Source organism: Pelodiscus sinensis, chromosome 20 (genome assembly GCF_052426305.1).
Source record: "Pelodiscus sinensis isolate ZL-2025 chromosome 20, ASM5242630v1, whole genome shotgun sequence".
In the NCBI taxonomy this organism is placed as follows: domain Eukaryota; kingdom Metazoa; phylum Chordata; order Testudines; family Trionychidae; genus Pelodiscus; species Pelodiscus sinensis.
Genome location: NC_143071.1, coordinates 3,017,530 through 3,033,474, shown reverse-complemented (window position 1 = coordinate 3,033,474; position 15,945 = coordinate 3,017,530). Strand labels below are relative to the sequence as shown.

At 63.8% G+C, this 15,945-nt stretch overlaps 1 protein-coding gene across 1 annotated transcript; it reads right to left on the bottom strand.

Annotated features, from left to right (window-relative positions):
* Nucleotides 1-1,262: 1,262 nt before the first annotated feature.
* On the bottom strand, nucleotides 1,263-9,274 carry PVALEF (parvalbumin like EF-hand containing). The gene is made up of 5 exons (XM_075904066.2): nucleotides 9,197-9,274; nucleotides 7,021-7,131; nucleotides 5,731-5,866; nucleotides 5,475-5,590; nucleotides 1,263-2,440 (listed from the first exon to the last, which is right to left on the bottom strand). The coding sequence occupies exons 2-5, from the start codon at nucleotides 7,121-7,123 to the stop codon at nucleotides 2,397-2,399; spliced, it is 399 nt and encodes a 132-aa protein (XP_075760181.1). The 5' UTR covers nucleotides 7,124-7,131; nucleotides 9,197-9,274; the 3' UTR covers nucleotides 1,263-2,396.
* Between the last annotated feature and the right edge of the window lie 6,671 nt (nucleotides 9,275-15,945).

The following is a 15,945-nucleotide window of genomic DNA, read 5'->3' as shown; positions in this document are numbered from 1 at the left end:
GGGGATGGGTTATAACCTCTCCCTGTGTGAGGGGTTTGGGGGGCACAGGGAGCGCTGGGGTGTGTGAGGGGAGGTGGGGGATGGGTTATAACCTCTCCCCTGTGTGAGGAGGGTTGGGGGGCACAGGGAGTGCTGGGGTGTGTGAGGGGAGGTGGGGGGATGGGTTATAACCTCTCCCCTGTGTGAGGAGGGTTGGGGGGCACAGGGAGCACTGGGGTGTGTGAGGGGAGGTGGGGGGATGGGTTATAACCTCTCCCCTGTGTGAGGGGGGTTGGGGGGCACAGGGAGCGCTGGGGTGTGTGAGGGGAGGTGGGGGGATGGGTTATAACCTCTCCCCTGTGTGAGGGGGGTTGGGGGGCACAGGGAGCTCTGGGGTGTGTGAGGGGTTTTGTTGTGTGACTCCTTGCTGGCCAGAGTGGCGGCTCTGGGGCTGGTTTGGGGCCTTACGGGGCGGACCCCAGGCTGGGGCTGGAAGTAGCCTTGTTTCCAAGCACTTTGCCCTGAGCTGACCCACACAGCGGTGCCCCCAGACCACTGGTACATTGCACCTGCTGAGACCAGAGTTCCTGCCCCGTCCCCTCCCTCTGGGCTGCCGTGGGCTGTAGCGGGGACACGGCACCTGCCCTACAAGGCTCTTCACAGCCTCCCCCTTCAGGGAGGAGTCCCGCTGCGTCTCAGCCAGGCCTCTCCAATCCAGGGCCGGAGCCGCCGCGCTGGGAATCGCTCCAGGGCTGTGACCTCGGCACAGGCGCCTGCCCGCCCCTTCTCTGGGCGTCCTTTTCAAATTCCTCTTGGCGCAAGATCATCCTACAGCGAGGCCGTGTGGTCTCCGTCAGCCTCCCCATCCCACTGGGGTCGCCTCTCCCTCGGGCCAGCTCCTTCCCTGGCTCCTCGTGTCTCTCTGGTCCGTCCTCGCCAGCCCAAGTGGCCTCAGGCCGGCCCCCCTGCACCCAGAGCTGGGCTCACGGGGCTCCGAGAACAGGCGCAGCCCAGCGTTGTTTCCAGGGCTGCCTGAAGCCCTAGCTGTCTGCCTGGTGCTGCATGCCGAAGAGGGGGGTTCTCTCCCTGGGCCCGGAGCCCGGCCTCCTGGCTTCTCTCTGCTGCGACTTGCCCTCTGCCCGGCTGCGGCCCCGAACCCTGGGGCCAGCAGGAATACCCGGCTGCAGGGAGGGGCCGGGGCCCAGCACGAGTTCTTCCCCCTGCCCCGAGCTGGGCCAGCATCACCAGGCGAAAGCAGAGGGCTTGGCCACAGGAGGGCTCTCTGGAGAGATTCTTTATTTGGAGCGTCACCTCGTGCAGGAAAGGGACACGCTCCATGCGAGCGGCACTAGGGCTGCGGTCCAGGCGCGGAGGCTGCAACCGGGGGCTTTCTTTGCTCCCCCCTCCCTACTCGCGCGAGAGCAGCTGCTGCATGTGGCAGGCGGCCCCAGGGGCCGGGGCAGGGGCCAACTGGTCCTTCTCAGGGCAGAGAGCAGCCAGCTGGCCCTGGGCACGGTGCTGGACTCAGGAGCAGGGGGAAGGGAAGCAGGCGGGCCAAGGCTCAAGCCGCTCTGGCGCTGGTTTTCCTCTGTCTCTGCTCCCAGCCCTGGCCAGGCTGGCCCTGATGCTCTGGGCTGGGAGGCCGGTGGGAATGCGGCACCATCCCAGGTGACCCACACGCCTGCTCTCCCCGGGAGTGGCACCAAGACCTTGCCCGGAGAGAACAAGGACTTGCCTCTACGGCCTTAGCGGCGAGCCAGCTGGCTGTTCGCTCATGCAGCAGCGCGGGGCTGGGAACCGGTTTTGGGTCCGACCCACAGTTGGGGGCTGCAAGTGAAAAGCAAAGAAACCCCCCAAACCTCGCTGACGCGGCCCTGAGAAGGAGAGAGACTCTCCCCGCACCCCCCCTTGCGCACCAGAGCCTGGGGGGGGCCTGGGCTAGGAGATTTTGTGCTCCAGCCCCACGAGAGGACGGCATGGGGCAAGGGGCTGGAGCGCCAGTGCAGGCTCCCAATGGGGCAAGGGGAGCCCTGAGCGTTGAGGGCCAGATCCAGGTAAGCTAAGGGCTGCGTCTGGCCCTCAGGCCTTAGGTTCCCCACCCCTGCGGTAGAGGCTCCTGAGGTCGCGGGTTTGATTCCCCCTGTCGGTCCCTCCTCCCTTGGCCCAGATCTGCCTCCTACCTGCTCCGGGCCTGGCATGCAGCCTGGGACCTGCCCCCCCTCCCCCTCAGGCCAGGGGAGGCCACAACCGTTCCCCTCCCTCCCCAGCCCCTTCCCCTCCACATGGGCTTCTAGGCGACAGAACAGGCAGCACAAGCGCAGTCCCGGGGCAGCCAGCGGCGGCTGCCCCCCAAGCAGGCGGCCCGGTGCCAGGAACGGCGGCGGGGGGGGGTTGCTGCTTTTTCTCTGCCTCCTGCCTTACTTCTTGGGGATCTTCTCCTTCGCCACCAGGTCGGAGAACTCTGCACGGGGAGGAGGAAGAGGAGCGCTCGGTGTCGGGGTTTCGGGGAGGAGGCGGAGGAAGAGGAGCGCTCAGTGCCGGGGTTTCGGGGAGGAGGCGGAGGAAGAGGAACGCTCGGTGTCAGGGTTTCGGGGAGGAGGCGGAGGAAGAGGAGCGCTCAGTGCCGGGGTTTCGGGGAGGAGGCGGAGGAAGAGGAGCGCTCGGTGTCGGGGTTTCGGGGAGGAGGCGGAGGAAGAGGAGCGCTCAGTGCCGGGGTTTCGGGGAGGAGGCGGAGGAAGAGGAACGCTCGGTGTCGGGGTTTCGGGGAGGAGGCGGAGGAAGAGGAGCGCTCGGTGCCGGGGTTTCGGGGAGGAGGCGGAGGAAGAGGAGCGCTCAGTGCCGGGGTTTCGGGGAGGAGGCGGAGGAAGAGGAGCGCTCGGTGCCGGGGTTTCGGGGAGGAGGCGGAGGAAGAGGAGCGCTCGGTGCCGGGGTTTCGGGGAGGAGGCGGAGGAAGAGGAGCGCTCGGTGTCGGGGTTTCGGGGAGGAGGCGGAGGAAGAGGAGCGCTCGGTGTCGGGGTTTCGGGGAGGAGGCGGAGGAAGAGGAGCGCTCGGTGCCGGGGTTTCGGGGGGGAGGAGGAGGAGGAAGAGGAGCGCTCGGTGCCGGGGTTTCGGGGAGGAGGCGGAGGAAGAGGAGCGCTTGCTGCCGGGGTTTCGGGGAGGAGGCGGAGGAAGAGGAGCGCTCGGTGCCGGGGTTTCGGGGAGGAGGCGGAGGAAGAGGCGCGCTCGGTGTCGGGGTTTCGGGGAGGAGGCGGAGGAAGAGGAGCGCTCGGTGCCGGGGTTTCGGGGAGGAGGCGGAGGAAGAGGAGCGCTCGGTGCCGGGGTTTCGGGGAGGAGGCGGAGGAAGAGGAGCGCTCGGTGCCGGGGTTTCGGGGAGGAGGCGGAGGAAGAGGAGCGCTCGGTGCCGGGGTTTCGGGGAGGAGGAGGAGGAAGAGGAGCGCTCGGTGCCGGGGTTTCGGGGAGGAGGAGGAGGAAGAGGAGCGCTCGGTGCCGGGGTTTCGGGGAGGAGGAGGAGGAGGAAGAGGAGCGCTCGGTGTCGGGGTTTCGGGGAGGAGGCGGAGGAAGAGGAGCGCTCGGTGCCGGGGTTTCGGGGAGGAGGCGGAGGAAGAGGAACGCTCGGTGCCGGGGTTTCGGGGAGGAGGCGGAGGAAAAGGAGCGCTCGGTGCCGGGGTTTCGGGGAGGAGGCGGAGGAAGAGGAGCGCTCGGTGCCGGGGTTTCGGGGAGGAGGAGGAGGAAGAGGAGCGCTCGGTGCCGGGGTTTCGGGGAGGAGGCGGAGGAAGAGGAACGCTCGGTGCCGGGGTTTCGGGGAGGAGGCGGAGGAAGAGGAGCGCTCGGTGCCAGGGTTTCGGGGAGGAGGCGGAGGAAGAGGAGCGCTCGGTGCCGGGGTTTCGGGGAGGAGGCGGAGGAAGAGGAGCGCTCGGTGCCGGGGTTTCGGGGAGGAGGAGGAGGAAGAGGAGCGCTCGGTGCCGGGGTTTCGGGGAGGAGGAGGAGGAAGAGGAAGAGGAGCGCTCGGTGCCGGGGTTTCGGGGAGGAGGAGGAGGAAGAGGAAGAGGAGCGCTCGGTGCCAGGGTTTCGGGGAGGAGGAGGAGGAAGAGGAGCGCTCGGTGTCGGGGTTTCGGGGAGGAGGCGGAGGAAGAGGAGCGCTCGGTGTCGGGGTTTCGGGGAGGAGGCGGAGGAAGAGGAGCGCTCGGTGCCGGGGTTTCGGGGAGGAGGCGGAGGAAGAGGAGCGCTTGCTGCCGGGGTTTCGGGGAGGAGGCGGAGGAAGAGGAGCGCTCGGTGCCAGGGTTTCGGGGAGGAGGAGGAGGAAGAGGAGCGCTCGGTGCCGGGGTTTCGGGGAGGAGGCGGAGGAAGAGGAGCGCTCGGTGCCAGGGTTTCGGGGAGGAGGAGGAGGAAGAGGAGCGCTCGGTGCCGGGGTTTCGGGGAGGAGGCGGAGGAAGAGGAGCGCTCGGTGCCGGGGTTTCGGGGAGGAGGAGGAGGAAGAGGAGCGCTCGGTGCCGGGGTTTCGGGGAGGAGGAGGAGGAAGAGGAGCGCTCGGTGCCGGGGTTTCGGGGAGGAGGCGGAGGAAGAGGAGCGCTCGGTGTCGGGGTTTCGGGGAGGAGGCGGAGGAAGAGGCGCGCTCGGTGTCGAGGTTTCGGGGAGGAGGCGGAGGAAGAGGAGCGCTCGGTGTCGGGGTTTCGGGGAGGAGGAGGAGGAAGAGGAGCGTTCGGTGTCGGGGTTTCGGGGAGGAGGAGGAGGAAGAGGAGCGCTCGGTGTCGGGGTTTCGGGGAGGAGGAGGAGGAAGAGGAGCGCTCGGTGTCGGGGTTTCGGGGAGGAGGAGGAGGAAGAGGAGTGCTCGGTGTCGGGGTTTCGGGGAGGAGGCGGAGGAAGAGGAGCGCTCGGTGTCGGGGTTTCGGGGAGGAGGAGGAGGAAGAGGAGCGCTCGGTGTCGGGGTTTCGGGGAGGAGGCGGAGGAAGAGGAGCGCTCGGTGTCGGGGTTTCGGGGAGGAGGAGGAGGAAGAGGAGCGCTCGGTGTCGGGGTTTCGGGGAGGAGGAGGAGGAAGAGGAGCGCTCGGTGTCGGGGTTTCGGGGAGGAGGCGGAGGAAGAGGAGCGCTCGGTGTCGGGGTTTCGGGGAGGAGGAGGAGGAAGAGGAGCACACGGTGCCGGGGTTTCGGGGAGGAGGAGGAGGAAGAGGAGCGCTCGGTGTCGGGGTTTCGGGGAGGAGGAGGAGGAAGAGGAGCATACGGTGTCGGGGTTTTGGGGAGGAGGCGGCAGGGCTGGTGGCGCCGCAGAGGCCGGGGCGACGGCCGGTGGGACGCCAGAGGCTGCAGCTGGTCTCCTGTGCCACCCAGACAGCCCCGGGGGGCAGCGAGGGGGAGAGCGGAGTCTCCACTGACTGGCATTTCCCGCCCAGCGCTCCAGTGTGCAGCTCCACAGGGCCCACCCCAAGGAAAGGGGTCCAGGAAGCAAAGCTTGGCTACCCCGGGGCAAAAGTCCCCCTCCCCCGTGCCTGACATCCCTACCTTGGAAATCGATCCTCCCATCCCCATCCGTGTCCGCCGCCTGCATGATGGCTTCGGCCTCCTCGTCGGACAGGGGCACGGCGGGCACGGCACTGGGCACCGCCGACAGGATGTACCTGCCGGGCAGAGGGGGCAGGCTCAGGAGGAGTTTGCGGGACCCGCTCAGCCCCCCCGGAGCAGAGCTGGGGCGCGGGGCTAGGCCGGGGTGATAGTCTCGGGGAGCAGGCGTGTGCCCGGAGGTAGGGGAGGGGGTTACTTGATCTCGTTCCACTCGATGAAGCCGCTCTTGTCCTTGTCCAGGTGCTGGAAGACCTTGCGCACCTGCTCCTCCCGCTCGCTGGACGTCTGGAACTGCCGCATGTACTCGAAGAACCGGCCGTAGTTGAAGGCGCCTGCAGGCGGAAAGGTGCAGGGGTGAGCAGAGCTGCCTCCAGCCCCCCAAAGGGGCCGCAAAGCCCCAGCCCCTTGCTGCTGGCTTCCAGCCCTGCAGTCCAGCCCGGGGCAGGCGCAAATCAGCGCCCCCCGCCGGTCCCATTTACCCCTCGCCTGCCACTTTGAATGCACCCCAACCCAGGCGAGCTGGGGTTGCAACTTCTCTGGAGGATAGGGACATAATTCAAACTGACCTTAGCAAGTTAGAGAAATGGTCAGAGGGAAACAGGATGAGGTTTAATAAAGAGAAATGCAAAGTGCTCCACTTAGGAAGGAACAATCAGTTCCATACATACAAGATGGGAAGCGACTGTCTAGGAAGGAGCATGGCAGAAAGGGATCTAGGGGTCATAGTGGACCACAAGTTGAATATGAGTCAACAGTGTGATGCTGTTGCAAAAAAAGCAAATATGATTCTAGGTTGTATTAACAGGTGTGTTGTAAGCAAAACTCGTGAAGTCATTCTGCCGCTCTACTCTGCACTAGTTAGGCCTCAGCTGGAGTACTGTGTCCAGTTCTGGGCGCCACATTTCAAGAAAGATGTGGAGAAATTGGAAAGGGTACAGAGAAGAGCGACAAGAATGATTAAAGGTCTAGAGAACATGACCTATGAAGCCAGGCTTCATGAACTGGGCTTGTTTAGTTTGGAAAAAAGAAGATTAAGGGGGGACATGATAGCGGTTTTCAAATATCTAAAAGGGTGTCACAAGGAGGAAGGAGAAAATTTGTTCCTCTTGGTTTCTGAGGACAGGACAAGGAGTAATGGGCTTAAAGTGCAGCAGGGGAGGTTTAGATTGGACATTAGGAAAAAATTCCTAACTGTCAGGGTGGTCAAATATTGGAATAAATTGCCAAGGGAGGTGGTGGAATCTCCCTCTCTGGAGATATTTAAGAACAGGTTAGATAGACATCTGTCAGGGATGGTGTAGACGGAGCTTGGTCCTGCCTTGAGGGCGGGGGGCTGGACTCGATGACCTCTCGAGGTCCCTTCCAGTCCTAGGATTCTATGATTCTATGATTCTATAGCTGGGTGACCTTCCCCCCATTGCGCCCCAGGCGTGGGCCGGAGCCTGCCCCCCTCCGAGGGCGGGCCCGGCCTCGGCCCCCTCCCTACCTTGGTGTCGCATCTCCACGGGCAGCAGGTCGAGGTCCTTGTCCGTCAGCGACGTCCCCAAGGCCAGCGCCATCTGCTTGACTTGGCGGGAGAAATCCTCCATCCGGTGCCCTGGCGAGGGCAGGAGGGAGCTGAGCCACGAGCCCAGCCGTGCGCAGGGATTGGGAGCGGGCGGCTGGGGGCGTGCCCCTTTCACACCCGCGTGTGCGCCCGAGCGTGCCCGCCAGGCCTCGCCCGCAGTGCCCCGTGGCGGCCCCCGGGGGGCCACGTGTCCCTGAGGTGACGGGATCCCCGCCGTGGCATTTGAGCCCTTGCTCCAGGTGATGGGGATGCTGCTGGCTCGTTGTCATGGGGACCCTGAGGCCTGGCTTGCCTGGGCTCTTGGTGCACCCTGGGCTTGGACTCCGGCTGGACAGCCCCTGCCTGAGAGCCCCCCCAGTCAGGCTGCTTTGGAACGGCGCCAGGCCCGGGCACTTGCTTTCTGGGCCCCTCACGAAGGGAGAGCTCCTGGCATGGTGGGAGGTTCCGTTGCACTCGGGCCCTTTCACGGCACATGGGCACGACCCCCTTAGCCAGCTGGCCCCTGCCCGGCCTCCCCAGGGCCACGGCCCCCACGCAGGCCTGGTGTGTTGGTGGCACACGAACGGCCCGGCCCCCCAAGGAGCCGTTTTGTTGGCTCTGGCGTGTCCCTTTGCTCGCTGCAGCCCGGTCCAGTGGGGGCGCTCGGTGCATGCTCGGGTGTCACCGAAGGGCCCTCGCGCTGGGATTTCTACCCCGGGGCCGGAGCGGGGCGGCCCCTCGCCCACAGCGCGAGCTGGGAAAAGGACCCAGGAGTCCCAGCTCCTGACAGACCTGCTGTCCAAGTCCCCGTGTGTCCGCCCATAGGTGGGCAGCCGGCCTCAGCCCCTGCCTCTCCCGGGCCGGAAGGGGCCAGGCAGGACAGCGCCAGCTGCCGAATGCCTGCCAAGAGGCCCCTGGGTTTCTGGGGTTGGCTGTGGATGGGGGTCCCTCTGGAAGACCTTCCCCGGGACCTCACTATGGGACTGGCACTGGCTGGAATCCCTCCACCCCCCCCCCCCCACTGCTGGGAATCCCAGACCCTCCCGCTAGCTCCGGTGTTTATTTCGGGGGCGGGCAGCAGGCTCCCTCCTCCCGGCCTCGGCTGCTCCCCGGGACCCGCCGCGTGATGCGCCGCCGCTCTAGAGTTACGCGCGGCCCGGATAGTTCTGCCGTCCCAGCGGGCTCGCCAGAGCCGCCAGCAGCTATTTCTGCAGGGCTGGGGCCCGCCTGCTGGCTCCGGCCCCCCGGCTGGGCCGCCGGGCCGGGTCCCGAGCGAGCCCCGGGGCACGGGGTGACCTTTGCAAGGGGCGCGAAACCTGCCAGCGGAATCTTGGCCCCGCTGCGCCCCGTCTGACTCAGCACGAGGTGCCCCCGGGGGAAGGGCCCGGGCGGGGCGTGGGCACCAGGCCCGAGTCCTGCTGCTGAGAGCTCTGCGGGGGGCGGGGGGTGCCCCTCCGCCCCGGGCCGGCGTGGGCTGTTGTATTCGTCTGCCGCTCCCCCTGGGGGCTCCTGCATTGTGTTAATGGAGAGTCCCACTCACACGGGCTGCGGGGGGGGGGGTCCCTTTGACTTGTAACTTTTAACAGCACAGAGCAAAGCACCCCCAGCAGCCTGCCCCCAACGGGACCGAACCAGCCCCAAGAGCTCAGCTAATGCCCAGCGGGGCTCTCCCCGGCCAGCCCCAGCTCACCAGCCGCCTCTAAGCAGGGATGCACAGAGTAACCCCATGGGCCCGGACCCCCAGGCACCTGGCCTCTCCCCCTCCCCTGGGCCGGGCAGCCTCTGACGCCCACCAAAGAGCTGCCCCAGTCGGCCGCTCCAGCTGCTGGCCTGGCGCCTTGCTGCTGGCTGTGCTCTCAGCAGCCACCCTGCTCCCAGCAGCTGCTTTCTCGCGGGGACTGAGCCAGAGAGTCCCGGGGGCAGCGGGGCCCTTCGGGATTGGCACCCAGGCTGGTAACTCGCCCCCTCCTCCATCCCCCTGGGGCGGACCAGGCCATGCCCGGGGGAGCCCGTTGGCAGAGCCGGGGGCTCATTCCAAGCTGGGCTCTCCCTGCAGGGTGAGCAGCTGATGCCTCCTCTGGGGTTACTCCTGCCGGGGCCTCTGGCTGGCACTTACCTGGTGTAGTCTTCGTGGCAGGCTCCTTCCCTGACAGCCCTCGGCAAGCTCCCCGGGAGGTGCCAGGCTGGTCCCCAGTTTTATAGGCAGGCTTGGGCTTGCTATTTAGGGAGAGCTGCACCTGTCGGCCCCTGCTGCCCTCCTGGGCCCTTGCATGAGGCTGGCAGCAGGCGGCTTGGATTTTCTTGGCGTAGCTTAGCATGAGCAGAGCCTCCGGAGCAGCTGGCATCTCAGCACCTGTGGAGGGGGCAGGGCCCGGGTCACAGCACTGCGCGGGTGGGGGGGGAGGCACAGAACACACCCTGACTCCTGAAAAGCCTCCGTCACCCAAGGGGCAAGCGGGGTGGCCGGGGGAGGGGAGGGCTGACCCTGCAGAAGCTCTTGCAATAGCGGAACGGACAAGCGGCAGGTCCCACCTCATGGGAGCCTTTGGAGCTAGGGGCTGTGGCACCATCCTGCCTCTCTGGCCATGGGTCGGAAAGCGGGAAGGTCTCCGTGTCTGGTGCCCTAGTCCTGTTAGTGGCTTGTAAGCACCCCGGGACAGGATCCTGGTGCCTGCAGATGAAGCCCAGGCAAATCCAGGCTCCAGCTTTGTCACTTGTGAAGCCGTAGGCGTTTTCAAATGGTAAAAGTCCAGATTTCAGCAATTTGGATTTGAAATGTCACGGGGGTGTCATTGTAGGGGCCTGACTCAACAAGGAGGTGTGTGTGTGTGTGTGTGTGCGTGTGTGTGTGTGCGCGTGTGTGCGGGTGTGTGTGAGTGCGTGTGCATGTGTGCGCGTGTGTGTGTGCATGCGCATGCGTGCGTGTGTGCGTGTGTGTGTGTGTGCGCGTGTGTGCGGGTGTGTGTGTGTGCGAGTGCGTGTGTGTGTGTGCGTGCGCGTGCGTGTGTGTGCGCGCGTGTGTGTTGTGTGTGCGTGCGCGTGCGTGTGTGCGTGCGTGCGCGTGCGTGTGTGCGTGTGTGTGTGCGTGTGTGCGCACGCGTGTGTGTGTGTGTGTGTGTGTGCGTGTGTGTTGTGTGTGTGTGTGCGCGCGGGAGGGTAGGGGGGATTTGCAAGTTTATTTTAGGGGAGGTTGTGGTGCTGCTCCCCTTACTTCTACACTGCTGCTGGCGGTGCTGCCTTCAGAGCTGGGCAGCTGGAGAGCAGCGGCTGCTGGCTGGGAGCCCAGCTCGGAAGGCAGAGCCTCCGCCAGCAGCAGCACAGAAGGAAGGATGCTCTGGGACGGTGTTGTCACCCTTACGTCTGCACTGCTTCCTGCAGGGCTGGGTCCTGCGCCAGCAGCTGCCTCTCTCTGGCCACCCAGCGCTGAAAGCAGCAGCCCAGCAGTAAGGGCGACGGGGGGGTGGTGGTGCCACCCGCACTTCTGCCCTGCTGCTGGCGGGCGCTGCCTTCAGAGCTGGGCGCCCGGCCACGTTCCGACCACCCCTCTCCAGCGGAGAAGTAAGGACGGCAGCCCCATGACCCTCCTAAAATAATCTCGTGATTCCCCCCTGCAGCTCCCTTTTGGCTCAGGACCCTGTGGCAGACCGAAGGCAGGAAGTGCCCGTAGTCTGACGCAGGGCCGTACAGGCTCCTCTTCCCTGCCAGAGCCTGCTGCCCAGCAAGAGAGTCAGGCAGGCTCCTGGGCCTCATTCAGAGGTTTACAGGATCTGTCGAGAAAGGCTTTACTCTCCACCGATCCGTGTCTAGACTGCCGGGTTTTTGTGGGTTTTTTCGAAAAAACTGTTTCGAAAAAAAGTGGCAGCAATATTTATGCTAATGAGGCGCAGGATATTTAAATCCCTGCTTCATTAGCGATTTCGATGTGCCTAATCTACATCTCTGCCGACAGAGAGGTGTAGTCTAGACACGGGGCAGTGGGAGCGTCACCGCGGGTGTCAGGCTCCCTCCTGCTCCCCCCCCCTTGCAGGCACCAAGCGCAGGGTGCTCACAGCCCCCCCAGCGGAATTTAGGCCTGGCTAGGGTTGCCAGCTGTCTGGTTTTGAACCGGACAGGCCGGTATTTGAGGGTTCTGTGCAGGAAAAAAATTAAGACAATAACAGACTCATAAAATGTCCGGTGTTTTCGAATGAGGTAAGTGTTGTTATTGTTAGGAGCAGCAGTACGTAGTTGCGAGCTGCCTGGCTGGTAACATGCTCAGGCTGTGTAGTGTGTCTACCAGCCAGGCAATAGCAACTATGCGGGGAAGGGGGGGCAGGCCGGGGCAGGAAGGAATCCCTGGGGTCGGACTCGCTTGTGCTTCGCCACGACAGTGCGCGGATCAGGCGGCACCCCAGGATCTGCGTGTGCCCAGGTCAGTCCTGCTCCCCGCCAGCTGATTCTCTCCCCCCAGCCAGCCCCACTCCCCCCGACCACCTCCCAGCCAGCCCCACTTCCCGTTGGACGGTCCCCGGCCAGCCCCGCCTCCCACAACCAGCCCCGCTTCCCGCCGGCCGGTTCTCCCCCCTCCTCCTCCCAATCTCCCCTGGCCAGCTCCGCTCCTCCCGACCCCCTCCTGGCCAGACCTGCTCCTGTCAGCTGGTCCCCTTGCCCCGATCTCACCTGGCCAGTGCCACTACCCCCAACCCCCCCCCCCGATCTCCCCTGGCCAGCCCTGCTGCCCCCAACCCCCCCCCCCCCGATCTCACCTGGCCAGCCCTGCTGCCCCCAACCCCCCGATCTCACCTGGCCAGTGCCACTACCCCCAACCCCCCCCCCGATCTCCCCTGGCCAGCCCTGCTGCCCCCAACCCCCCCCGATCTCACCTGGCCAGTGCCACTACCCCCAACCCCCCCCACCCGATCTCCTCTGCCCAGCCCCACTGCCCCCGACCCCCCCGATCTCCCCTACCCAGCCCCGCTGCCCCCTCCATCCTCCCCTGGCCAGTCCCGCTGCCCCCGACTCCCCCCCATCTCTCCCGGCCAGCCCCGCTGCCCCCGACCTCCTCCCTCCACCAGCCCTGCTTCCTGCCAGCCAGTTCCCCCCCCACACACACATCCATCTGACCAGCTCCGCTCCCCTCCTGGCCGGGCTCCCCCCCCCCCCCCCCCCCCCCCCCCCCCCCCCCCCCCCCATCTGAGATCAAAGTGTGTCCAATATTTTTTTTGAAGCCACCTGGTAACCCTAGGCCTGACCGGACTTGGCTCCGGCTGTTTCCTTCCACGCAGGCCTGGGCTGGCTTGCAGCAGCAGGTGGTTTTCCAAGGAACACTTCCCCTCTCCCCCTGCCGCACCCCAATTTCATCCCTGGGCACTAGGGGACAGGCTGGGGGAATGTCTCGGTCTCTCTCACCCTCACCGCCCGGCCACAGGGACTTAGGCTGGCTTCACTGGGCCGTTCAGGGGGGTGGATTTTCCACACCTTCGTGCAAGGTAGTGATGTCAGAGTAGACAAGGCCTCCCACCCCCTAACCAGGTGTGACCTAGTTGGGAGCTATCTACACTGGTTGCCTTGGACCCACTCTGTTGGGCATTCACTGGTTTCTGGGTGGGCTGTGAGTGACCCCTACTGGCCTGCGTCTGTAAGCACTTCCCCTGGGGAGGGGGTCGCCCCTGCGGGCCCTCATGTCCCCTAGACAATGGCCCAACCAGTTGTCACCTGACCGGGGGGAGGAGTTTAAACAAAGGGAGGGGTGTGGCTACCTGGGGATGTCTGTTTAGTGCAGTCGTTCTCAACTCAAGTCAGTCCACGGACCACCAGGCCACTCAAAACGTTTTCGTGGCCCACCTCCTTTTTGAGACACGATACAAAAGAGCATTTTGGTTTGACCTTTATTTCTTACTAGCAGATTTTTGGATTCTCTTCTCGCTGACAAGCTTTTCCATGTTTGGAGTGGTACTTGCTAATGCACGAGGAATATCGCTTTCCACCGCAAGCCGATTCCTCTGTTTGGACTTAATGTGCAACAAACACGAAAATCCAGTCTCACACATATACGCTGATGCAAATGGCAAAAGAAATCTGACTGCGTGTGCTGACAGATTTGGGTAACTCCGGTCACGCTGGCCCAAAATTTCTCCAGGGTAGACGGCTGGTCCACGTCTTGAGCTGCAAAATCCTTTTTCAGATCCAAGAATTCCTCCTGCAGGTGACGCTATGGATGACGCGCCGCGTGCTTGTGAACATGACGTAAAACAGCCTAACGGCGGCAGCTGCTCACACCGTGTTCCTGTGGACCACCAAAAAAGTGACCCTGGACCACCAGTTGAGAACCACAGGTTTAGTGGTTTTGGAGAAGAGGCGGTCTTGGCTGGGCAATCATGAAGAGACCAAGCTGAGTATTGGGGGTCCAGGGACCTTTAGGACCCCTACCCTAAGGGGTCTGAGGCTGCCTGCCCCCTTACTTTGATGCCCACATTGAACCCAGGCCGTGTTGTACCTCGAAGAAGCAATAAATCCTCTCTAGTCTACTGGCTGGCGGAGTCACATCCTGCTGCAGACGGGGGTGCAGAGTCGGGAGGTCCCCGACGTGCCATCACACCAGGTAGCCATGCAAAGGATGGGGGAAACTGAGGCACACATGGGCATCATAAAAATAAAGTTCCTATTTGTGTCAGGGTAGGTTTTGTTGGCACAGCAAACGCATCAGTCTTTATCCTTCATGAGGGCAGAGAAACAGTGTGGGCTAGTGGCTAGAGCAGGGAACTTGAGAGGCAGGACTCCTGGGCTCTCTTTGAGCCATTGACTCTGTAACCTTGATAAAATTGCACTTGCTCTCTGGCCTCAGTTTCCTCACCAGAAAAATGGGCATAGTAATACTCCTCCCTTCCTGGAGGTGTAATCTGTAGGAGTGAAGCAGGCTCATGGAGGGATGGGACAGAGTGAAAACTGCAGCATCAAAAGTGCATGTACTTGGTGTGGGGGAGGGGATTGGTTGCATTCAGGTTTGTAAAGCACCATGCAACTCCACGGCGCAGGGTAACGGTGCCCTCGAGGCCACTGTGAATTGCTCCAGCATCAGCCCAGAGGCTGTCAATCTTGATCTTTGTGAATTTGTGGGGGAAAACCTGTCGCTGGGCAGTCAAAACTGTAAACCTGCGGAACTCCTCGCCAGAGGATTCTGCAAAGACCAGGACTTGAACAGGGTTCAAAAAAGAGCTAGATACATTCATGGAGGACAGGTCCATCAATAGCTATTAGCGAGAACGGGGAGGAATGGTGCCCCTGGCCTCTGTTTGTCAGAGTCTGAAATGGGCCACAGGGGAGGGATCACGTGACGATTCCCTGCTCCATTCCCTCCCTCTGGGGCACCTGGCATTGGCCACTGCCGGCCGACAGGACACTGGGCTCGAGGGACCTTTGGTCTGACCCAGCCTGGCTGTTCCTATGAACATTGTGTTCCCACGACTCTCCGGCCGCATGGCCTGAGCTCAGTGCAAAGGGCACCTGCCAGATACACCCCAGGTGTGGCAGCCTCCCCTGTCCGCTGCTGCAAACGCCTCTGCATTTGCAAGGGCAGCTGCTGTTCATTTGTGCCTGCAAAGGGCTGCATGGGGGGGCCGGCCTCTAGAGGCCCTTTCAAAACACGGCTCCATGAGCGCAGACCCTGGGGAGTGCGAGACTAACAGCTTCTCCTCTGCAGCGGGGGGTGACTGATTTCCACAGCAGCTCTGCTTGGACACGGGGGTGAATTTGACTCAAAACCCTCTCTGGTTTCTGCGGGGCGCCTGGCTCCTCCCGGGTGCTTACAGGGGGGATCGTGCTGCTCGGAGCTGGGGGCAAAGCACGGCCATGCCGCGTCCCAGGGAGAAAGCAAACGAGGCGGCTGCCTTTGTGGAGAACATTGATTTGCAAGGAGCCTCTCCTTCCTCCAAGGCAGGATCTATTTGTGGCTGCGCGACAGCTGCAGTGCAGACAGCGTTGCAAGGCCCCGGCTTCCAAGCAATGAACAGCGGATGCAAATGTGGCTTTCCGTGCCGGACGCGCAGGCGAGGCTGGTGCCTGTGCTTGACCTGCCTGCCGTGCGGCTGTGGCCGGGCAAACTTGCCATCCTCCGGGGAAGGCTTCTACCCGGGGCGGCCTTGCGCCACGTTCCAGGGACGCCTGTGGGTGAAGCCTGCTCCGGGTTGGAATAGCTCCGTTGCCAGAGGAGCGTGGGAAGGCTGGGACTTGAACAGGGTTCAGAAAAGAGCCAGATACGTTCCCGGAGGCAATCAGCTGTTAGCCAGGCAGGGCTCTGTGTGTCAGAGGCTGGGAATGGGTGACAAGGGAGGAATCGCTTGATGATCCCTGGTTCTGTTCACTCCCTTTGGGACACCTGGCACTGGCTGCTGTGGGCAGACGGGACACTGGTCTGGATGGACCTTTGGGCTGACCTGGTCTGGCCTTTCTCATGCCTCCATCTCCACACTGGGCTGGACCAAACCCCGTTGCTTGGGCCCATCTGTGGCTTTGCAAGGGGGTTCTTCCTTCCAGCCCTGGGAGCTGTCTGACCTCACGGGTGAGGCTGAGGCCCAGTGGTCGTCCTGTGTCTGGCTGTGGTGGCCTTTCCCGCCTTGCCCGGGGCAGGTCAGGGCAGCAGGATGGGGCTGGGGCAGCTGCTGAGTAGCGCCCTGTGCTGCTGCAGGTTGCCCCAGGGCTGCCAGGCCGCACCAGACCAAAGTGAACTTGGCACAGGACAATCAGCAGGGGCTGTGTGACGACGCAGTCGGGGTTCCCCCGTTCCTGCACCCGCGTAGCAGCAAGAACAGACTCCGCCAGTCGTAGAACAGAGAGGGGTTTATTGCTCCTTCAGGGTACAGCCCAGCACAGACGGGATGTGGCTACAGG

Coding starts and splice junctions, on each gene's coding strand:
- PVALEF (XM_075904066.2), bottom strand. CDS start 7,123: ATGGAGGATTTCTCCCGCCAAGTCAAGCAGATGGCGCTGGCCTTGGGG. Junction 5,591..5,730: donor ATCGAGTGGAACGAGATCAA/GTAACCCCCTCC, acceptor TCTGCCCGGCAG/GTACATCCTGTCGGCGGTGC. Junction 2,441..5,474: donor TGGGAGGATCGATTTCCAAG/GTAGGGATGTCA, acceptor CTCCCCGTGCAG/AGTTCTCCGACCTGGTGGCG.